Raw genomic sequence first — 24,397 nt, 5'->3', positions numbered from 1 at the left:
TGTGCATCAGTAGAACTACAGCAAATTCAAGTTCTGTGAATATCTGCAGATGCTTCTACCTTGCTTATCTGCCAAATAAATCTGACTACCACAGTGAGGAGAAATATAGTAGAAATGCCAGCATAGCAAGCAAGTATAACTTGCAGCTCATAGATAGACTCTGGGTCCAAGTGCAGATACACCCCCAGTCTGATCTCTGCAGCCAGCAGAAATAGTAGGCTTTGTCTTCCAGCTGCACAGATCTAAAGTGTAGGTGGTGACCAGTGTCAATGAAGAAACAAGACGTCTTATTCAGACCCTCCATAAACGGAGAATGGTAAAGCGGCACTAAGCCTTTATCCCTGGCCACAGCGTACTGCGGTTTGGCTCCAGGACAGGTCAAGACCAGATCAGAGACTGTGGGGTGATTGTGGTAGTGGATGGTGACACCTGAAGAAGATCGATCAACAAACTTGAGGAACTTCAACGGAGCTTGTCTCTTTGGAGATGTCGTAGGTTTTGGAGGACAGGGGGCGTGACATTTCCTCACCTCAAGCTTGGCTCCATAGCTACTACCTGAAAGGCCACACTGTTGGGGAATGGCTGAGGAACCACAGGGAGTCACTGTGTCGGAAATGCTTTTGATGTAACAAAGTCCTCCACGCATCTCCTCCCCCTGGACGTCACAGCGGTCACATTTAGACCATGGCCCGTAGCTGGTGAACACCTGAAACTTTTCAGTTTTTATGCTGATGGGCTCTGCTTCTTATACTTGAGTCCTCTGATGTTCCAGGTAAATAAAACTTGACGGACCTCCTGGACATCAACATCGTAGCCATAGAAGAAATCACCAGAGGCCGTGCCACAAATATAGTGCCCCGAGTCAACTTTTTGCACCCTGAAGATGAGAAGACTAGATAAACGGATGGAAAAGTGACTGCACAGATCCGGCCATCTCACAACTTTGGATGATTCCACCACCTAAGTGTCTTTAAAGTCTGTGAGGACTTCGGTGTTCATGGAGCCAATTTGCTTTTGATAGTACCATACATACTACTGAAAGAGTCTCCTCAGGACCATGCTAGCAAAGATGTCCTTCTTATCTTCTGGAGCCTAACTGGCTGAAAGTAACAATGGACAGATGGCCCCAAAATAACTGCCAGCACTTCTTAGCATATTTCTGCTTGCATAAAATATGAAATATTTTATTTATTTTTATATACACATACATACACACACACACACACACACACATATATGTGTTTGTGTGTTTAAGATACAATAGAAAAAATAATAATTTCAATATGAACTATTTTTGGATGCCATATTTTCCCATGAATGCTTTCAGTTTTGCTGTAATGTCAGTCTCATCATCCTCCACATGTGTCAGACTGGCCTCACAAACCACTGAAGTGTCAGAAGAATCACCTGGGGAAAAACTACTAGTCATATTTAAAACCTTACCTCAAGGGATAGTTCACCCAAAAATGAAAATTCCAAACATGGAACAACTTAAGGGTGAGTAAATGATTACAGAATCCTTTAAGTAAAAGTATTATCTTGCATACTGTAATATACTTAAGGTATTGAGAGTAAAAGTAAAGGTATACAGTATTGTTCTGAAAAAAAAAAAAAGATTTTGTCAGGATGATTTTACATTAATATTACCGCTGCACTGATGTGTATGTTGCATTTTACTTCTAAATATGTTCAAGGTTATTAAATTTAAAGTAGCTACTAAATATACTGTTGGGTAGTTTAATCTAAAAAAAAATGCATCATGTTGTAAAAGACCATATTTTTGTGTGCTGCTGTCCTGTGAGGAAAAAAGAAAGAAAACTTGGAACTTCATATTTGTAATAGAATACTTAACGAATGTACTTCCTTACAGTCCACCTCTGATTATTTTGAAAATGAAAGTAACAACATTTATTGTCAGAATATTAACAAATTTTTGTATCAAAGGCTGCATTTGAAGGACTTGGACTTGTCATACACAGCACTGTTCAGCTGTGACAGCTGCCACTGAACATTGAGCTGTACAATGCTCTATTTATTTTCTTATTCAGTTTTATTTTTATGCTTAACTGCCTAAAAATCCGGGTTTGCAAACCTGTCTGCATATGATCACCATGGTCAAGACAATAACCTATATAAAATCGCACCTTTGTAAGATAGCAGTCAGCATTTGAACTGCTGTGTGTGTATTTTGTAGTTTTTCATATGTATCATTACATTATTCAAGTAAGCTCCAAGCCAATTCCTGCATTTAAAATTGTAATCCAACAAAGGATGCAGCAAACCAGTGTAGTTTACCTGGCCTTCATTACATCATTCAAGTAAACTCCAAGGTCTTTTCTGTTTTTAAATTTGTCATAAAAACAAAAATGAGCAATTCTGGCAGGACTGTCCTTTAGTCTGCTCTCCTCTCACACCGTTGCTATGCGACAGAGCAGTAATCGGGAGCCACTGGTGTCACAATTAGGAAATACTGCGAAGGTGTAGCATCCTTCACTCACTTCGGAGGCCTGGTCTTCGAAGTCCATGGCCTTTGAAGTGTGTAAACTCAACTTTGGAACACAGCTAAAAAGTGCAGAGCAGGGGGGCCTCCAGGACAGGTTTGGGAAGCATTGGTATGAGGTTTAAAAGTTTATTATTATTTCAATTTTAACGTTCAATTTCTTTCTGGTGTTACATTTGGTCATACCGAATGAAAAAAAAAAAAAAATTATATTTTTTTATCGTAAATGTACGAAACTCTATTACTTTATTGCAAATGTGTGAAATAAAATCAATAATTCAGCCACAATGCAGTAAAAACAGACACCAAAAAAGGGGTTACACTCAAAAACACAACACACTATTATATGTATACACATACACAAATGAACTGGTGTGGCTGTAACAATATGGCTAAATTGAGCCAGAAAACTCAAATAAGAGGTTGAAATTTATGACATTTTGTAATAAAACTGACATTTCAAACAACAACAAAAAATCTAAACCTTTACAAAAAGTTGTCTTTGAGAATGTCTAAATATATATCCAAATCCACAACTTAAACTTAAGTATTTCTCCAAAAACAACTAGAGAATGTATAAGCCTTTTTATATAGGCTAGTGGCTAAACCATGGAATTGCTATGTTTTACTTTTTGTTTTTTCATTCCTAACAGATGGCACTAATCTGCCTTCAAAATTTAAATTTTAAAGGCATTGTCTGTATATTAACATGGAACAGTGCCATAATTAAAATCTAAAAAAATTTATTTTTTCACTGGGGAAAAAAAAATTGCATAAATATTAGTACCATGCAAATCTCAAAATACAAAATATAAAACATTATTGAACAAAAATATTACATTGATATTAATGGGGAAAAAAGTGTTACATTTCAGGGGTTCAGTCACTTTTGACTGTGAACAAGTTTGACTGCCAAGTGAACAATACCAGACACAAGACAAAATATTACCATCATGGTAATTATCTGTTAAGAACTAACATTTCATTAATGCTTTTGAAGTTAGTGCATTACTGAATAAATTAAGCTTCCATATACTCATGTCAAATGTAAATATTTCTTACGCAAATGTATTTACCACATTTAGTCAAAGAATCAAACTTTTAATATGCTCAAAGTCTGTAAAACCTTAACTGAAGTTTGCATTAAAGGGAAACTCCATCCCAAAATGAAAATTGTCGTCATTAATCACTTACCTCCATGTCATTCCAAAACCATAGAAGCTTTGTTCGTCTTCGGAACACAATTTAAAGATATCTCGGATGAAATCTGGGAGGCTTGTGACTGTCCCATTGACTGTCAAGTAAAATACACTGTCAAGATCCAGAAAAGTATGAAAAGCATCTTCAGAATAGTCCATCTGCCATCAGTGATTCAATCGTAACGTTATGAATCGACGACAATACTTTGTATGCAAATAAAACAAAAATAATGTCTTTATTCAACAATTTGTCTCCTCTGTGTCTCTCCACATCGGAGCAGCGCCATTTTGGCGAATCTGAGCTGTACGCAGGCAGCTTACGCTCTTCTGTTTCAGCTGAGTCTATGGGACAGTCACAAGGCTCCCGGTTTTTCATATTATAAAATATGAATAAACATTCAAAATATTGCAGTTTTAACTTGCCAGTGTCAAGACAAAATTCCCTGAAATCAACAGACAGTGACACATATGTAAACTTTTTTTACAGGATTTTATTGAAAACGACAAGCCACATTTGCGCTCAGGCAATACTACCAGCATTGGAAGCAATCCTGGGCCACAGGTCTGCGCATTCCTTGGCTACGGGTCCCGTGATACCGGAGCCTATGAAAGAAAACAAAAACAATTCAGCACCGCACCAGAGCAAAATCCAGAATGTTCAGTTAAAATGACAAATTTAGAGAGATGTAAAATGTTCCATCACGGATTGAGATTTAACAGCACATGGTGACTGCCATCTCACCCAACAGCAATGGGGTTTATTATTCCTTCATTGACGACTCACCCAGCCATTGAGCAGACAAAGCAAGTGCTTAAAGAAGGATACCAAGGAAGATTTTATATTTATAACTCACCTTTCATTTCTCCTTTGTTATTCACTATGACCCCAGCATTGTCTTCAAAGTATAGAAAAACGCCATCTTTTCGCCGATACGACTTCCGCTGTCGTATTACCACTGCAGGATGCACTAGATTAAAAAGAAAAGTTGTATAAGCATATATACTTGACCTTGAGGTCAGATCAGCAAAACTCAAACATCTCTACGTCAAAGCCTATTATTTGCATTCAAAACCAGCATAAAGCTCAGGGTCCAGATGAAACATAATAGAGGCTCTGCAAACACTCACCCTTTTTCCTGAGCTCTGGCTTGCCTTTCTTCACTGTGGCCATGACCATGTCGCCCACACCAGCTGCTGGGAGCCTGTTCAGACGACCCTTGATGCCTTTGACGGATATGATGTACAGGTTCTTGGCACCTAAGCGAGAGAAAATCCAGTTGAAGTCAGTAACTGAGCAAAGATCAACACAGTATATTTAGGGCTGGTCCGAATACTATTTTTTTTTTGGAGCTTCGAAGCTTTGGTAGTAATCAATACAGAATATTCAAAGATTCGGAGGGAGGGGGCTGAACATATTCTTCTCTCTAACACAGTGTCTACACCGGATGCCACGCCGCTACAAAATACAAATAGAACCTATTATGCGGTCTACACTGGATGCGGCACAACAAATTCCCAACAGTAAACTGCTGTTGCGTTCTATTTATGACGTACTGAGACAAATTTCAAGTGATTTTCAACGGTCGCATTGTTGTGTCAAGTGAAGACCGACTTTATTGGTTGCGACACAACGGTCGCGTCCGGTGTAGACACGGTGTAATAAAGACAGGAATCTCTGGGTGTCTGTTTACATTTTGTGATGTCAAGAACCGTTCATCCAATCGACTTCACGCGTGGCGGGTGTGTTGCTGCGGATCCAAGGGAGTGCAGTGTCGCTTTTTGGTGCAATATGGACACATGACACGTTCAGAAGGAATAAACGTTTAATAAACTACATAACAGCGCTAGCTAGAAGTGGTGTGCCTCACGTGGGCAGAGCTTATATGCTCTGAGAACACACACTGCACTAGTGATACAAAATACACCTCTGTTTAGAGCAATACTTTTAATATAGAAAATTATTAGGTTGGGCTACTGTACTTTTTTTTATGTATTCGCAAGTATTTTCCAAGCAAATAAGGTGCACATTTTTTATGATGTGTAAAATTAAGGATTAACATGGCGGATAAAAGCTTTTTTTTTTTTTACACCAACAATATACTATAGGCGTACCACGTACAGAACTCTTACAGTTACTTACAGAACTGATTTTTCAAATTTGATGTGCCGTTGTGGTAGGCCAGTTTCAAATCACATTTGGCACAAACCCTTGGTTTTGTCCTCACTCAATTTAAAGTGCTCCCAAACAGCTAAGGTCTTTGCCATTTTTGTATTTTCTTCCAGATGAACTGAATCATGACATTCACTCATGGGTGATTCATATTCAAGCGTGAACGAGTAGTTTCACAGGGGATGCCAGGTGTTTGGAAAAGAAAAAAAAAAAAAATTCTATATATACACACACATTCGAATCTCAAAATTGAAAATCGAATGCCAACCCACCAAACGAAAAATTGAATAATCGAATATTCTGGTCCAGCCCTAAGTATATTATATAATATTTTTATGCTTAAAATTGAAACTATTGACATACAGGTCTAACAAATTGACAAACAAGCTAACGTTTGTTCCATCACGGATTGAGATTTAACAGCACATGGCGACTGCCATCTCACCCATTAGCAATGGGATTTATTATTCCTTCATTGACGACTCACCCAGCCATTGAGCAGACAAAGCAAGTGCTTTTAAGAAGGATAACAAGCCCAAATACTGGCAGATCTCATACCTGTGTTGTCAGCGCAGTTGATGACCGCTCCCACTGGGAGACCCAGTGAAATACGGAATTTGGCTCCCGATGACCCACCACGTCCTAAACAGGAGGATAAATGCATTAAGCTTTTATAACAGTAGGGTGAAACAACCAAAAGATACTAGTCACATTTTCTGTTTGCTTAGCTCGCCAGTAAGTGACTCCATTCATTTATAATTGATTGACTCTGGCTACAAGAAACAGAGAGACTCTAAATGGGTCATCAGATGTCCATTTTCCACAAGTAGATATGATTTTTTTAAGGTCTTAATGAAAAGTATATAACATACTTTGGTTAAAATTTCTCAATGCTAGTGTAAAAACACACTTTTCCCTTGTCTAAATCAGCTGGGTGGATTTTTATCATTATAGGGTAGTTGTGTACACACACACACTGCCTACACACATTTATGTTCAAACAACACGTACAAGTAAATTTTGCATCCAATGAGCCCTTTCAATACCAGCTACAAATACAATACTGACAAGCTGTCTACATACATAAGCAAGCAACCGTTGTGTCACTTAAGTTACATTAAATCGATTTTAAAATGATCACAAAGGAAATATCTGGTGCAGTACTCTTTACAGATTAGAGGCATTAGTCACTGTTCACATTCAATGCCATCAAAAAGAAGGTTGTCATTCTGCATAAAAGCCAGTATTTTCCATAAAAATAAAGTGCTACAGGTCTGGAATAAGGCGTTCATTTTAGGGGGAACTGTTCCTTTAGGTGGGCAAATGTCTTCTAATGCTATCGATACGGTTCTGAGTTACAGTAAGTTAACTTCGTGAACTGACATTTGCTGACACCAGTCCGATTCCACTCGATACAGTTATTACACTATTTCTGATGGAAATAATACTTCAGAATCTATTAAGCCAACAGTTTGAGTGCCTGGTCTATACCAGCTGAATAACTCAAATATGTGCATTACACCGGTAACATTAACTCATAACCACCGTCCAGCCGAGCGCCGCCTTGCTTCGTTGCATGTTTTCAGTCCACAACTCGCACGTATAGCTCTTTTAAGCTTTTTTACATGTCAGTTAAGACGAATCTTTGTTCCAAAACCTGCTTTCACACAATAAAGTTTGAGTATCAAGTATTGAATCACCATACTACTGACTCCACGAGCCCGAGTCTGCGGACTTAGCAAACATGGCTTCTCCCGCTAGCGGCGAATAACTGATAATATCTAAGATATTCATGACAACTGGCGTCAATATATTGAAAACATAAGTACTCTGTGATCAATTAAACCCATTTAGTCCTTTACGGCGCTTCAATGTATTTCATTTGAAGGATGATTATGGATTTTCATATGGGTTTCTTACCTCTCTTAGACATTGTCGCCGAAAGGGAAAGAGGAAGAGAGCGAAAGGAATGCTGGGAAATAATCGTGCGCGCAGCACAGCTCTCGCAGCATCCGGCGCACACTTCAACGCCATCATCCGGGCATCGCCGCTTAGTGAGGCGTATTTAATTTATACCTCGCTAATGTATTTCAATAACGCCTGGTGAATTAAAGCCGCTAATAATAGAATTATAGATTTAAAATGTAGCGTCCAAAATGTAGAAAATACATTGCAGATATACAGTGACGTGTGAGTGACACATCTGTCACCTTTTGGAGCGCATGAGACTTGAGTGACCTTCACGATTAATATAATCTGCGCATAAAAGGTGTATTAAATTGCAAAATACTGAAATTAAATAACCTTTAAACCCCACGGTATGTAAGCTCTATGAAATATTTGGGATCGAAATAAATGTTTCAGGATCTCGACTCACAGTTGCAGATAACATTATGCTACTGTCCAATTTGAATACAAAAAATATGCATATGCATATAATTCATAAACACAGTGTTGCCATTATATTTACATGCATTTTGTAAATGAGCTGTGTTGAAATGTTATTTTTTTATTTATTATTATTATTATTATTATTATTGTTAAAATCAACAAAACATCAAATATGCACAGAAACACTTGTTTAAATAATAAGACAAAGAGAAAACTCAAACCTGAGATGATTTTAATACATAAATTATATGTTTCCATTTGACCAGCCCTTTGAAATGTGTGTTTCTTACTGCATGCTCCACTTCCCATCTAAACAAGCAAATATGTGATCATCATTATGGAGAACAACATTCTACTGGCGATGTCTCATACAATATGACATTGTGTAAATTTATTTGTTGGAATGAACATTGAAGTTGTTAATTAACACGTTAATATTGGACATGGGATAAATCATTTAAACGTCAAACAATATTCAAGACTTCCAAAATATGTAATGTGCCCATTATCACAACATGCTACAAGAATGAGATGGAAAAATGGGAAATTTTGTTTAAATACAATGCTCCATATTTAAATATGATGCAGCATAACTGCATCTTAGTAAGAAGTAGACAGCATGATATACAGTAATATACACATATTTACACTACCATTCAAAAGTTTGGGATCAGTAAGATTTTTTAAAACTCCCTTATGCTCACCAAGACTGCATTTATTTGGTCACAAATGCAGCTCTGCTGATTTGGTGCACAAGAAACCCTGATACAGCAGGATTCCTTGATGAATAAAAAGTTCAAAAGGACAGCATTTATTCAATTTTTTTGTAATAGTATATGTCTTTAATGTCACTTTTGATCAATTTAATGCGACCTTGCTGCATAAAAGTATTTATTTTAAATCTTACTGACCCCTAATTTCTGAACAACAAGTGTACCATGTATAATAGTGGAAGATTTCAGTAGTACATGTTGCTTCTCAGTGGGTCAGGATTGGAGGGGGTGGTGAGGTTGGCTAAAGAGGTTAGCATTGGCAGTTATCCCAGCGCAGGTTGTGTTTACCCTGAGCACAGACACCTGCATGGTGCTCTGCATCCCCTCCTGCCTGTCAGGAGAGCTGGTGCCAGGCACACTTCCCTTCATGGGATGGCATCCAGCCTGGGCGAGAACACTCTCTCTTTCTCCTTCTCTTTCTTGCTCCTCCATCTGTTTGGATGTGTTGTCGGAGTCAGTGGCTTCATTGTCTGCTCGTTGGTGCTCCTCACAGGTAGCGTGAGTGTGCGTCTGCCACGTTCCATCCTGGTAGGTGCAGAAACACACCATCCGCTCATCAATCTCAACACGTTCTCCAGCTGAGATCACGCGATTGCCAGCAAAGCAGTTTGGCCCTATGAAAAGGAAACAAGGGCATGAAGCTCAGTATTTGGTTAGAATTATAGCTTCTTTTATAGGAACAGTTCAACCAAAAATGAAAATTCTGTCATCATTTACTCACCCTAATGTCATTCCAAACCTGTATGACTTTCTATGTTCTAAGTTTTTGTTCATGTATTAAAATCAGTGGGGTCCAAAACAACATTGCTTTTTCCAAATATCTTCTTTTGTGTTCTGCAGAATAAATAAAGTCATGCAGGTTTGGAACAACATGAGGGTGAGTAATTTATGACAGAATTAAATTTTTTGGGGTGGGTGAATTTAGCCTTTACCCACTGTTGTATATTGAATGAAAGATTTGCCACTCATATATGTACACAAATGCATTACGTATTTCATGTATACAGTATATTTTGTTTTGAAATCTGTACACATGAATTACCAGATTCTATATAAACATTAAATACATAAACTATATCACACACAATCTGTCCACCTCAAGCCTTCTGTTGTCAGGGATGGCCCATTGCCCCATAGTGCCTGTTCCATCCCAGCATGCCATGCACTAGTTCCTATTTATAGACGGCATGGTAGTAAGCAATCCATCGAACAATTCCATTGCATCATTCTTTTTCCATGACATCACCGTGAACCATGCAGTAATCAAGAAAAAAAAATCTATCAAAAACAAGAGGTCCACATCATGAATGTAACTTCCTCATTGATCCTCAAAACAGAACCTTACATGCATGCCTCTCAAAACACAAATAGGTCTTGTGATGCAAGTGATGCAAGTGTTTGTTAAAACATTACATATAAAGTAGTAATGACACTGAACGGGAGAGACATGCACGGGAAGTGTTGCATGTGTAAAAACTCTCACCACTTTTGCACACAGGACAGCAATGGTTGGGTTCGTATACAGGATTCACACAGTGTAATGCAGGGCAGCCGGATATGGTGCAGTAAACTTCTCGGTTGACTTCACACCGGCAACGCTCACAGGGTGACAACTGTTTAAAACAGGAACAAAGAATCACTCTGGATTATGCAATTTATTATTGACATATTTAGGTTTGATAGGCCAAGGAAAACCACCATACTGTCAGATAATGGTAACAGGCAGTTGCACCCAAACGTAGATCAAATACTCTGAATGGATTAATCTAAAATATTTTCTTCATACATAAATATTTTTTTCAGTTGTGTACAGAAAAAAAAGAAAAAGCTTCAAAACTATCACTGGGGCAGCATCCTTTCAAAAGGTACTAATATGTACTTTTAAAGTACTAATATCTACAAATTTAGTACTAATTCAGGGGTAAATAAAATAGAGTTTTTAAAATTAGGGTACTGCACCAGTGTCTGAGAGTATAGCCTATAGCCTAGAATATGTATTGTAAAAGTTTCTGATAAATGTAATTTAAATGTAATTTTTTTATTTTTTTTATCCCACAAACATTAGTTCATTGACTAGGGTTGAACAAAACAAATATTAGATAATTAGCTATCCAGCAATTTTTATGATGTCCCAATTTAAAACCTAGGCCTATAATTTCCTGAAAAGTGAGCAGTGTTGCGATAAAACAAAACAAAACAAAACAAAACAAAACAAAACAATACCAAAGGTCATCATTACCTAGAATCTCTGCATTGTTGTAATTAACCTTAGGACGTAATTGGAAAACAAATCAAAACGAAACATTATTATCATCAATAGCCTATCCATGAAGACCAATATATTATTTTCAAGCCTAAGAACTTCCGCGGACTCACCCTAAATTCCTCCAGCAGTCTGTACGTTTTGCCCCCGTACACACAAACTTTACTGACAGCTTCACACACGGGGCAGCAGGACTTGTATGTGATGCGCGTGCATCTCGGGTGTATACGCGGGCACTTGGGTCTGACACACACGGGTCCATCCTCTGTGCAGGTGCAGGGACACGCTGTGGAGCTCGGATAATAAACCTCTCCGATGCTATAAACAAAACCTTTGTCGTCGATACAGAACCTGCCACGATAGTCACCGAATTCGTATTCCAACTCGGATTTTGAAGAATACTCTGATGCGCTTTGCAGAACGAAGCACTGGAGTGCAAATGAGATGCAAAGGACGAGAGATCGCATCCTTACCGGCAGTTTGCTGTGGTCTGGATTGTCATCATGCGCTTGGGGCAGTGCATAAACATATGCCCATGTTGCCCAATGACATACATAAGAGAAAATGACCCTCCTCTGAATGTCACCATCAGTACTGTATAAACAATCTTGCAGGCAACTGTATTATGTTAATGACTTTAATAAGAAAACGTTTTCTTCACATTTACTTCTTACATTAGGAATAGCACGTGCTTGTGTTGCACTTTTAGAATAATTCTAATCTTTTTTAAATAGTTTAAAATGTTTTTAACGTTTTCAAAACTTTTCCTAATGACTTTTCCCTTAACATAATATGGAAGTGGAGCAAGAATGCACCTAGCCTGTGATACATAAGTGTAGAGCTGCACAGAAACGTGCAGATCAGTGAAGATTGTTTTCATCATCAAATTAGACAACTTTTACTCCTTCTCGCCATCTGCTGGTCAAATGACTGAAATGCAACACATTTGAATGATCTTAAAGGGATACTCCATCCCAAAATGAAAATTTTGTCAGTATTCTGTCAGAGACTGTCCCATAGACTGCCAAATAAATAACAGTGTCAAGGTCCAGGAAAGTATGAAAAGCATCGTCAGAATAGTCCTTCTACCTTCAGTGATTCAACCGTAACATTATGAAGCAACGAGAATACATTTTTTTTTTTAAAAACGACTTTATTCAAAAATTCCTCTCCTCTGTGTCTCTCCAAATCAGCGTAGCTATTTGCCAAAATAGCGCTACGCTGATGTGGAGAGACACAGAGGAGAGGAATTGTTGAATAAAGTCATTATTTTTGTTTTCTCTGGTACAAAAAGTATTCTCATCGCTTCATAACATTACGGTTGAATCACTGAAGGCAGAAGGACTATTCTGACGATGCTTTTCATACTTTCCTGCACCTTGACACTGTTATTTATTTGGCAGTCTATGGGACAGTCTCAAGACTCCCAGTTTTCATCCAAAATATCTTAAATTGTGTTCCGAAGATGAACGAAGCTTTTACGGGTTTGGAACGACATGGGGGTAATTGATTAATGACAAAATGTTCATTTTGCGGATGGAGTAACCCTTTAATGATCCAATCTCCTTATCTGTACATTTTATGTAGCTTTGGCATGCTTGTCTTTTAAGACATGTAAAATAAACAAACTACAGTTTAGTGATCTACACCTGAAATTACATTGATTCTGAGAGCTATTGACTTCTGAAATTAATCGAATTCTTCTAAACCAACATGTCTTGCTTGACTCATCAGGAAAAGACTAGGCTAAATGATAAGTTCGGGGCTCCATCAAAAAGTTACACTGTAAGGGCCAATAACTACGCTGACAGGACACTTTTTACTATCTGTGTCAGACATGACATTGTTCTGTGCATTGGGGGGAGGGGTTGTGAGTTTATGAAAAGATAATGAAATTATATAAAAACAGTAAAATTAAAATGAATAAATAATTTATTAAAATAAAAACAATTAAAAAAAACACTTCATAAGACTAACACTTAATAATAACTTTAAATCTTAGGGGGTACTTCAAATAAATAATTTAGCTTAAAAGGCTTAAGCTGAACCCTCTTGATTACAGCCCAATTGTTACTACTTCTTGACTTTAAATTCAGGCTCAATACATTTTTACATGTTTGCTTTTGTTCCATTTACTTGTGTCGCATTTCTGCCCTATAATGCCGCCAAGATCTTATCATTTAACATGTTGCCTTTTTAGTTCCAGAAACCTTTATATTATGTACGGTAAATGCTGTCAGCTTTATCCAAAGTGATTTTAATGATCTTGCCAGTGTTTTCAGCACAAATACAATACTTATACAATACAGTACTTACATCATATTAGGCCTGCTTATATCAGATGAACAAATGAGAATTCAATACCATCTGAAAGGGCTGAAATAGAATCTAGTTACCCGGCTTTCGTTTCTACAAAGTTAGTATCACTCAGATTCTTGCTGATGCGGTTAGTAATTTAGTTCAATTAGATTACACAAACAAGATTATCTATAATATTCTCGTTACACGTTTTGTTGTTGCTTGGGTTTCAGAGTTAGACGGCAAACTGGTCTGTTGTTCTTTTTGCTCATTTTGAAAAAGCTATTTTTTACAATTAATATATATATATATATATATATATATATATATATATATATATATATATATATATATATATATATATATATATATATATATATATATATATAGTTATTATTTTGTTATGTCAAACCTAAGTGTGTACAGAAACGAACCTTACAACTTTACAGCTACATATTGCATCATTTGTAATGTAATTATATTTTATTTGTAAAGACATGCACCTCCCGTGAACTTTCATTGGATGATAACACACGTGATTTGGCTTATGGAGAAAATAATTGGCCAGAACGGCTTATGAATAATTCATGAGGAGAAGAAAAACACAACTTTTTTTTCTTTTTTATAACAATTGTAAACTTAAACACTTACACTTAACTAGTAAGGGATTGTCAGAGTTTAGTGTACTTTATTAGCAGTTTATCATGTTGTTGTGACAGCGGTAATATGTAGCGATACTTGTTTATCTCTTCTCGACGCAGCAGATTTTATCCTAGCGGAGAGCGGCGTTGTGTTTGTGCTGCATCAGCTTAACCTACAGTTGTTCCCCCCAAATCCGCATCGTTTTAAAGTTGTTTTAGCTTGATTTTAAAAAACTGCTGCCCGAGAGATGGCATCAGCAACGACGACTGAACCGGGTTTTAATTCCGTAGCCATAGGGTTACCAGAGTCTGTAGTCCCCGCTAGCATGTTTGCTCCAGCCCGGGGATGCGGTGATGAAGACGGGGCAGAGTGCTTCGAGGACGGCGAGATGTTCAACGGCGAGACCGTGGATCTCGGCATAGACTTCTCCAGCAAGGTAGGCCTCAAACAGAGTTAGCCTAGTTGTAGTAAATTAATACGTTTACAAAAATTATATTATTAGTAACACGACTACACGTTGGAATTTTGAACTGACAGTTTTAATCTTATTTTCATTACTGTTTTAGATTTTTACTGTTTTACGAGCTGCCCACTGAGTGTTTACAACTGTAAACCTAACCTAAGCTAGCCGGGCTAGCTTCAGCGATATTTTAAAAATATTTCCTAACTCCTGTATCCTATGCACCTGTCGTAGTACAGTATTAAATATGACTTTCTGATTTATCCATCTGTGTGGGGTATTATCTGTAAAGCAAGCTGATTATAGACTGCAACTCTGCATTAATTCCAATGAATGAAATACGGACGGTTAGTGAAGAAATGACAACCTCACAACACAATATTAGCCCAACACAGAGGGATTTCCCTTTAGAAGGAGGGAGACAGAGGAGATAACTAGATCAGGGAATGAGGAAGTCGGTTTTATAAATTGCTAACTTTTGATAAATGACATAAAATATCATATTATATCAGTTAGTTGCCAAGGCATCCTTTCTCATTTTCATTTGGTTTAACTTGACGTGCTGAAATATCTAAAGCTAAAACTGAAAAGAAAGAAAACTAAATATACATTAAAAAACTAATACAAGACCAATACAAATGACAAAAACATAGAACAAAACTACTAAAAATGTGACTAAAAAGAAAAAAGAAACTACTTCAAAATACAAATAAAAATTATAATAATATCGCTTTGTTACTAAAATAACCAACCTGGCAAGATTACCTCTGAATATGAACACAGTGAGTATAATAACATGCTATTATCTATTTTAATGTTTCTATTATTATTATTATTATTTTTTTTTTATATAGGCTTGCTAGTAAGTAATACAATAGTATCTAGCATTCATTTCAATATCACTAGTAGATACTTATTATATACAAGTAACTACTACATAATTACAGGTCATAAACGACAAATTTAGATTTTGTATTTCACATATCCACCATCTGTTCCAAATAGTATGGATTTGATTGTTTTTGGCACCTATTCCAGTTTTGCTAATATCTAGTCCTGGTTCTTTTTCTTACTTACAAGCAACTATTAAAATAGTTCAAAGCATTTATTACAGTTTCCCTTGTTTTAGACACTAGCGTGCATTCCTGTTGATACTAGATGAAGTTTTAATCTCTCTTGTAATTGAACTCTGATGTCTCAGTCTGAACTCCTCTGACTAATCATGACACATGACAAAAGATTAGTGTGATCTGTTACCATACAGTGTATTTGCATATATGTGTTTGTGTGTGTTAAAAATGATAGGCATGGTTACTAATTGCTAAGAAATGAGTACTAATACCTAAAGCCTAATAGGTAATACAGAAGTACAAATATCCCATGTAGTCTTTCAGTTATGATGAGGTACTATAAGTACATGCATTATAATTAAACAAGAATTAGAAAAATGTTGTCTTAAATAGGTGTATAGCATGTCACCGCACGACCCGGCTTGACACGCCAGCTGTTCATAAAGTGGTTTAGGTCTACATATAGTCACCAGTGCTCAACCTTGATGGATGTGGGAACCAGGACAGATGACTTCTCGTGTTTTCTGTTCTGGCAGCTGCCTTCTTATCATTCAGACAGTTTCAGACCGAGGGGAGGATCTGTTTTTGTACGGCTGGAGCTGAGCACTGAAGAGTGTTTTGCATGAAGCTTTATCACTGTGGCTTGTGTAACAGTACTCCACATAAGAACTGATGTAACATGCAGTAAAGTCAGGCAACTCTGTTTTCCAAGGCTATTGATGACTTTACACTGGGGTTGAGTCAGACTGAGCTAACAAAACAAAAGAAAGGAATGTTGTTCCACAGTCATTCGGTGTTTAATAACACTCTTTTCTGTTGTGTATCATAGATAGCCCTGGTCAGTCCCAATGGGGAACAGTATGACTTGTTACTACGGCAACTGCGTGAGAGGATGGACGAGGGCTGCGGGGAGACCATCTATGTCTTGGGGGTGGGTTCAGGTGAGAAACTGAGATGAGAGCAGTTAGATTTTTTTTTTCTTTATAAGTACCCACCAGCTTGTCTCTCTCACTCTTTCAGATGGAGGAGACTATGGTTTGAATGAGAGTGACATGCAGGCGTCTGTGGCCACAGTAAGGTCCATGTGTGAGCAGATCGAGGCAGACCTCATCCTGTTGAGAGAGCGTACTGAAGCTGGTGGCCAGGTCAGAGATTACCTTATTCGACGTCGGGTGGGAGAAGCTGACTTCCTGGAGGTTAGGTGAGTGATGAGAAAATGGGCTTTTTTTGCAATTAAAGTCAAAGTTCAGTTTAACCAAAAATAAACAATTAGTCTCATGCACTCATGGTTGCTCAAACATCATATACTTTTTTTTTTGTGGAACATAAAATTCGATTTTTAGGAGAATATCCAGGCTTCTATTTTCCATACAATGAATGGTGACAATGCAAAAGAGAAAGAAAAGTTTATGTACACAAAAATGTATTAATGAAAGTTAATGAAAACCTGTATTTAGGAAGGAGACATTAAATTGGTAGAATGTAAACACTGCACTGGTAAGCATAAGACACATCTTTCAAAAACGTGTTAAAAACTTACCAACCCCAAACTTTTAAACATTAGTGTAGCATATCAAAGATTCATATGAATCATGCTCTATTAAGGAGCATCTTTAATATGTTTTCCTAGTTCCAAGACGCTTTTACCTTATTGATTGTAGGCTGGAATACACTACATGACTTTTAAAATCTGAACAGATTTTACAAGCACTAGGCATCATACACTTACCGACTTTGTAAATAGTGACAAAGGAAAACTGTCCCATTATACACTAGACAAATGGGGATCACACACTACCAGAAGTTGTTCCGATCACAAAAAAAAAAAAAAAATCCTCATGCAGAAATAGCACCTTGTTGCTAGCAGATGCGTGACAAATGAAGCCAACACGTGTTCTAAAATCAGCTGAAAATATCAAACAAGTTTGATTTCTTCCAACTGGATGGAATCATAATCTGAAGTCTGTGACCATCAGACACTACACAGTTTTCTATGGAATCTGTCAGCTCAAATCTGCAGACTGGCTCTGACTTTTGGGAACTAGCGTCAACGTCTTCAGACTGTAAATCGGTGGAAAATCGGGGCAAAAACCATGTAGTGTATTCCAGGCTTAACTCAAAGTCATGATGGTGTTTTCTTCAGGGTGGCTGTAGTGGGGAATGTGGACGCCGGTAAGAGCACTCTGCTGGGTGTGCTGACTCATGGAGAGTTGGATAATGGACGTGGCTTTGCGCGACAGAAGCTCTTCAGGCACAAGCATGAAATGGAGAGTGGCCGCACCAGCAGCGTAGGCAACGACATCCTGGGATTTGATCAAGAAGGCCAGGTAGTCAACAAACCTGACAGTCACGGAGGCAGCCTGGATTGGACCAAGATCTGTGAGAAGTCTTCTAAAGTCATTACCTTTATTGACCTTGCTGGCCATGAGAAGTACCTGAAGACAACTGTGTTTGGAATGACCGGCCATCTGCCTGATTTCTGCATGCTGATGGTAAGGAGGGGGAAAAAGCTCCCTTTCAAAACCCAGTGAGCTACCTTGATTTCTTCATAGGTGGCTTTGTTTCCTTCCATGGCAGCATTCTAACCAAATGAAACTTCATAAACAGTCACTCACTGTTGTATGTGTGAGACACATGAGAAAAGACTAGACTCACTGTTGCTCATTTTTAATTGCCTAACATTAGCATGTTATAACCAGCACAACAAATACTGGTTAAAATAGTGCATTTTAATTTACTTGACTTTAAAATGAAAAATACATTTCCCTCAGCTGTATTGGCCGTCCTTATTTGTGCTGAAATGTGGCATAATTTTGTAAGGAATGGTTTGGACCACACTTCATGTTGGGAGTACATTTAAGTGCTGCCAAAGTGGGCAGCTTTCTAGGGTTTGGATCAGAATGCGTTCATGATTGTTGACATCTTTAAATTGACTCCATCTCTCTTGCACAGATTGGAAGTAATGCAGGAATTGTTGGCATGACCAAAGAGCACCTGGGTTTGGCATTAGCTCTCAATGTTCCCGTCTTTGTGGTGGTTACTAAGATTGACATGTGTCCAGCTAATATTCTTCAAGGTGACCCATGAGTCCACAAATAATGCCATTTGCTTAATAGAAACTAAATGATGGAATATTGCACATACTGCCATACTAATGAACACTGTCTTTTCAGAGACCTTGAAGCTCCTGCAGAAGATATTAAAGTCTCCAGGCTGCAGAAAGATCCCTGTCCTAGTCCAGAACAAAGATGATGTCATCGTCACGGCATCTAATTTCAGTTCTGAGAGGTGCTGCTGCCCCACAATACACATTTTTGCTTATCGCTGACTTGTCGCTCCAATTATTCTCCAGACTCACACATATTTGTTTGTTTTGTAGAATATGTCCCATCTTCCAGATCTCTAATGTCACAGGGGAGAACATGGACCTGCTGAAGATGTTCCTGAACCTGCTCTCCTCCAGAAGCTCATTTAAAGACCACGAGCCTGCTGAGTTCCAGATAGATGACACCTATTCAGTACCTGTAAGCACGCTGTCTGTCTCTGTTTCTATAGTTATATGTCTCCCCTCTCTCATCAGTCCAATTATTTTTGGGCAGGGTGTAGGAACAGTAGTGTCTGGGACCACGTTACGAGGGCTGATCCGACTCAATGACACTTTGCTTCTTGGACCAGACCCTTTGGGCGCTTTTCTACCCATCACTGTCAAATCCATTCACCGCAAGAGGATGCCTGTGAAAGAGGTCCGCGGTGGACAGACGGCCTCTTTTGCTCTGAAAAAGGTATGTGGTGTGGTATTAAAGATGCTGTATGTAGGATTGACACCGAGTGGTTGAACTAGGTATTGCAATCCAAATTCTAAATATTGGAGAGGGTTTTTTTTTTCACCCGGCCCCTCCTTCTCAGACTTGACACACCAAGGTTGCCAGATTGACAACACTGACACGAACGAGCACACTTGACAATGAACTAAATGAAATATGCTGTGTTTTCCACCAACTGGCAACCCGGGGTGCCGAAATACAATTAAGGAAACTGGCAGTGGGCAGGTTTCACAAACCAAAACAAAGAACGACATTCTAGCCCGGAGCACACATTTTCAAAGGAGAATAACTGACTGTAGCATTGTTTTTCAGATAAACAAATATATTAACTTAGCATGTTTCTTAAATATCTGCAAACATATTATGGTATTTTTATGCTTTAGTAGAGTCAAAAACTTACATACAGCACCTTTAAATATTGAGGAGCCAAATTATTTTAGTTGAGAAATTCCAGAAATGCTCAATAAAATGTTTTTTCAGAAGTTCCCAGTTGACGTTGTCTCTTTAGTGTGTATATGCATATATAACTGTTTTATAAGAATATTTCTACTTGTTTGGAAACAAAAATTCAGATATGGTTTAAATTAGAGTAGGAACTCACTGCTAAATGTTGTGTATGTATTATTAATTACAACTAATAGTTCCTGATTATTTTCATTCGGACATAACTGAATAATCAGTTCAGAAAGAGAATCAGTTTCAAGCGATTTACTCTGAATCAGATTCACTCAGTGAATCATTTAGTGAATCTGTTTGACTGACACATTAAAAATTAGTTCGGAGTCATTTGTTCATGAATTGGATCTCATCTGTCTTGCTGTTCATTACAGTATTCCTTCTCATTTCTCTCTCCTTCAGATCAAGCGCTCATCAATAAGGAAGGGCATGGTCATGGTGTCTCCACGATTAAACCCGCAGGCATACTGGGAGTTTGAGGCTGAGATACTAGTTTTACATCACCCGACCACCATCTCGCCTAGATATCAAGCAATGGGTGAGATACATGCACTTGCACGTTCTTAAAATGTAAATGTGAGATTGATCTTGTACTGTTTCTCTAACTTGTCTCTTCCTTCCCACAGTGCACTGCGGTAGCATCAGGCAGACAGCCACTATCCTCTCTATGACCAGAGACTGCTTACGCACAGGAGACAAAGCTACCGTACACTTCCGCTTCATTAAAACCCCAGAGTACCTGCACATAGACCAGAGGCTCGTGTTCAGAGAGGGAAGAACTAAAGCTGTGGGCACCATCACAAAGGTCAGCTTCATCAGGCTTAAGACTTTGAGGGTGTAGGTCACAACTCAGTGCATGGAAGTGTTTCAGTAGTTTTTGGCTAGCAGATGAGGATTATGAAATGGAAGTTGGCATAATAATTATTCCTAATTATTTTACATAATTTGATTATTTATAAGGTTATTGTTATGAGTTTGACTTTTTCTGAATGTTTTATGGTGTTGCGTTGTCTTGTTGTTTTAGATTAATTTGACTTCTTATTTTTCTTGTGCTCTGCATTGAATTTATTTTTGTAAATATAAATATTCTTGTCTATATTTTATTTATTTATTGCATAATGTATTAGCTATTATTTATTTTTAATGATTTTGTAAAGTGACCTTGGGTTTTGGAAAGGCACTATATAAATCATGCAAATAAAATAAAATAAAATAAAATAAAATAAAATAAAATAAAAAAATAAAATAAAATAAAATAAAATAAAATAAAATAAAATAAAATAAAATAAAAACAGTTTTCCAAACTGTTTAAACTAAGTTGATCAATTTTGTTCTTTTGGCTTGTAGTTGCTTCTGTCAACAACTAATCAGCCGCCAAACTCTAAACCTCCCCAAATCAATGCAGTCAACAAAGAAAGCCCCGGCTAGAAGAGAGGATGGAGTGGCCCCGTCCAGTGAGGAGAGTGCTAGCACAGGATCGCCAGCCGCTCAGCAGAGTCTACCACAGCAGGTAATAACAACAGATGAGGGGAAGAATACTAAATGTAAGGTGTGTTCTGCTCTGATTTATAAGGTAATTTGTCTTCCTGCTGTGTTTTGTCTGATCTGTCCAGTCTAATAGCTTTCTATCACTTTTTCTCTTCACTCCACCTGTTTTCATTTCCTTTTGATTCACATGAAATATTTACTTTTCTTCACCTACATCATGCTCTTCTTTTGCTTTTCTTCACTTGTGCTTTCATTTCATCCCTCCTTATTTCCCATAAACTCTCCGTTACGCTTACCTTTTTGTTTCACACTTCTTACTGCTTCAGACAGAAATGGAGGAAGACCCTCAAAACAAAGAGAATAAGGTAAAACAAGGGACAGCAGGTGACTCACTCATTCCCATGACTGCTAATTACCCCTCACAGGAACTGTGCTGTTTATAGAGTCTCAGCTTCCTGAAAGGACAGTGCATGATGCATCTTTCACCCAAATGATACTGTGGCATGGAAATGAGTGAGGCTTGTGACCGAGGGGGTGTCGTGTTTAATTCTTGCTTGTTTGGGAGTTGTCTCCGTACACAAGATAATGAACACTGTGGTGTTCCTGTTCCTGTGCGTTTAGGCACAGATTACTAGTATTTTGGCTGATGGTTCGAATCCTCTTGGGCAATGTTACAGTGATCTGTTTGGCTGACAATGACATAAATGGATGAATATTTGGAAAACTATTTTGTTAGCTAAATTTTTATTAGAATTTTGTTGCCAATTTGAATTTTAGACTTTAACCAATTTATTATTTTGGCTTATTTGATATTTTTGAATTTGAATTCTGCACGTAACCTTTTAATTTTTGGGTAATATTTTTAAGGAGTTGCATTTTAATTATTATTTTTTTTTAAATCTGAATTTTTATATAATTTTTTAAGAGCCTATTATTATTATTATTATTATTATTATTATTATTTTTTTTTTTTTCATATTTATTTCCGACCATCTGTATGATTTTAATGAATTTCTGAATACCATCTCAACAGTTGAAACATTTCAATTAATAACCATCTAGAATTCATATGAACAAAATTCAAATTTTTTCTAGAAAACTGAAACGTGTGTAGTTACATTTACAAATCAGATATTTATTAATACTGTAGAACTACTACTACTATTTTTATTAGTTTTTTTTGTGTGTGTGTGTGGGGGGGGTTTAATATGTCTATATATAATTATGATTTTTATTTCAGTTTTAGTTCTTTTAGTACAAGTTAAGCTGAAATGAAAAAGATGTTGTCTTGGCAGCTAGCTGAAAAAAAAAAGTTTTTAATATTTCATTTGGTTTTAGTTTTAGGTTTCATTAAGTATATGAACCCCATAAACTACATGTACTTACTGTGTAATTATTCAGTGGAGCTGCTTATTATTACTATTATATATCAATGAGTCAACGATCATCTTATAACTTCCTTTCTTTTTTCTTCTTGACCAAAGTCTGGAGGCAGAAGACGAGGAGGTCAGCGGCACAAAGGCAAACCTCAGAGTAACTCCACAGTGACCCTCGCCGGTGCGGTTGGGGGCTGCTAAACTCCTCTTTTCAAGAGTCCAGTTCACCCTCCATGTTTTACTCACGCCTTTTACCTGCCCACATGGACCAGACCACTTTGATGACCAGGCTTAAGAGTTCACAGAACCAACATGCACATTGTTTTGTGAATTTTAATTTATTATAAGACATGCGTGTGTTTGTAGACTGTACAGAGCGTAGATGCTGAAACTATAGGACACATACTATAAATGTCAACTTGAGGATAAATTTGAAGTCCATTTCTTGTTGTTGAAAATGACATCATGTACTTGCTCTTTGGCTGTCATTCTTAACACGTTTTTAGGATAATCCCATTGGAAATGATGTAAAGCTCTGGCTGACCTCTTCATTGTGTAGCTAACTATTAACAAGACTTGTCACACAATTGCATTTAATTTGAATTAGCATTGTTATTGTGGACCATGATGATAAGAACTGGATGGATTCCCGATGCTTTCGGTAGGTGTTATGACCTAAATTCAGTGGGGGCTGAAGACATTGTGACTGCAGAGTTTGCTGGCAGCTAGTTTAGTGTGAAATGTGAGTTGGCAATTTTAAAATCTAATCACACTCATTGCTAATTACCTCATATTACAGTCTACTTACACCTTCCCCAAATCCTTGGTCAAGCTTAGCAAATCAATAGCATTATCAGGCCTGACAGGCTTAGCTCAGGTTCTGGAAACTTTCTCAAATTATCAAGATACTTCAGACTAGTCGGTGAAACATAGAGTAAGGGAAGAAGAACAGAATGTAGATCTTAAGGTTATAAAATGTGTCTAATAGTTCCTCATTGGGAAACTTTACAAAACCAGTGCCAGTTGTTATTAAGAAAGGTTTTTTTTTTTTTCCAGCAGTGATTGACAGGCCTCTACAACACTTGCTGTAAATTCTTTCAGATGGTTGTACTGTTTACTGAGCTTTAGTATTTAAACCCTTGAGGCAATATGATACCTGGACCATTCTCTGCGTTTTGTGAAACTCACTTTCCACAACCAATATACAAATAAACTGATGTTGACAATTTCAGCAGTGTGTGTTTCTCTTTTTGCTGGTCAGAGATTGGCTATCTAGTCCAGGTGTCTTTAAATTGATCAGAACAAATGCCCCTTTGTGGGATTAAACATGGAGCTTTCGGTGTTATATTCCATTGCTGATGTCTAGCATTTTAACTTTCTTACAATAAACTGCAAGCTGGCATTCAATCAGCCACAATGGATAGTCAAGCTTGTGCCCAATACTCTTTTCTAAAAATCTTTTTTTTTTTTTTAATGTTGTGCCACCT

General features: G+C 37.5%; 3 protein-coding genes and 1 pseudogene across 3 annotated transcripts; 1 reads left to right on the top strand and 3 right to left on the bottom strand.

The window, feature by feature from the left end:
- Positions 1–2,525, bottom strand: LOC122138733 (annotated as a pseudogene).
- A 1,645-nt stretch (positions 2,526–4,170) lies between these two features.
- On the bottom strand, positions 4,171–7,935 carry LOC109055028 (60S ribosomal protein L23). The gene is made up of 5 exons (XM_042723466.1): positions 7,790–7,935; positions 6,428–6,511; positions 4,828–4,956; positions 4,554–4,667; positions 4,171–4,302 (listed from the first exon to the last, which is right to left on the bottom strand). The coding sequence occupies exons 1-5, from the start codon at positions 7,800–7,802 to the stop codon at positions 4,220–4,222; spliced, it is 423 nt and encodes a 140-aa protein (XP_042579400.1). The 5' UTR covers positions 7,803–7,935; the 3' UTR covers positions 4,171–4,219.
- A 1,117-nt stretch (positions 7,936–9,052) lies between these two features.
- LOC109061823 (von Willebrand factor C domain-containing protein 2-like) lies at positions 9,053–12,079 on the bottom strand. The gene is made up of 3 exons (XM_019078917.2): positions 11,410–12,079; positions 10,517–10,646; positions 9,053–9,647 (listed from the first exon to the last, which is right to left on the bottom strand). The coding sequence occupies exons 1-3, from the start codon at positions 11,761–11,763 to the stop codon at positions 9,247–9,249; spliced, it is 885 nt and encodes a 294-aa protein (XP_018934462.2). The 5' UTR covers positions 11,764–12,079; the 3' UTR covers positions 9,053–9,246.
- A 2,110-nt stretch (positions 12,080–14,189) lies between these two features.
- On the top strand, positions 14,190–24,141 carry LOC109059286 (GTP-binding protein 1). Its single transcript, XM_042723454.1, is given in 14 exon segments — positions 14,190–14,672; positions 16,596–16,707; positions 16,787–16,967; positions 17,910–18,258; positions 18,719–18,842; positions 18,940–19,054; positions 19,146–19,290; positions 19,366–19,548; positions 20,449–20,584; positions 20,673–20,851; positions 21,394–21,443; positions 21,445–21,556; positions 21,861–21,899; positions 23,013–24,141. Coding segments are annotated over 14 exon segments (2,013 nt in total). The 5' UTR covers positions 14,190–14,483; the 3' UTR covers positions 23,112–24,141.
- Positions 24,142–24,397: the final 256 nt, after the last annotated feature.

This window comes from Cyprinus carpio, chromosome A3 (genome assembly GCF_018340385.1).
Source record: "Cyprinus carpio isolate SPL01 chromosome A3, ASM1834038v1, whole genome shotgun sequence".
In the NCBI taxonomy this organism is placed as follows: domain Eukaryota; kingdom Metazoa; phylum Chordata; class Actinopteri; order Cypriniformes; family Cyprinidae; genus Cyprinus; species Cyprinus carpio.
This window is presented reverse-complemented; position numbering and strand designations above follow the sequence as displayed.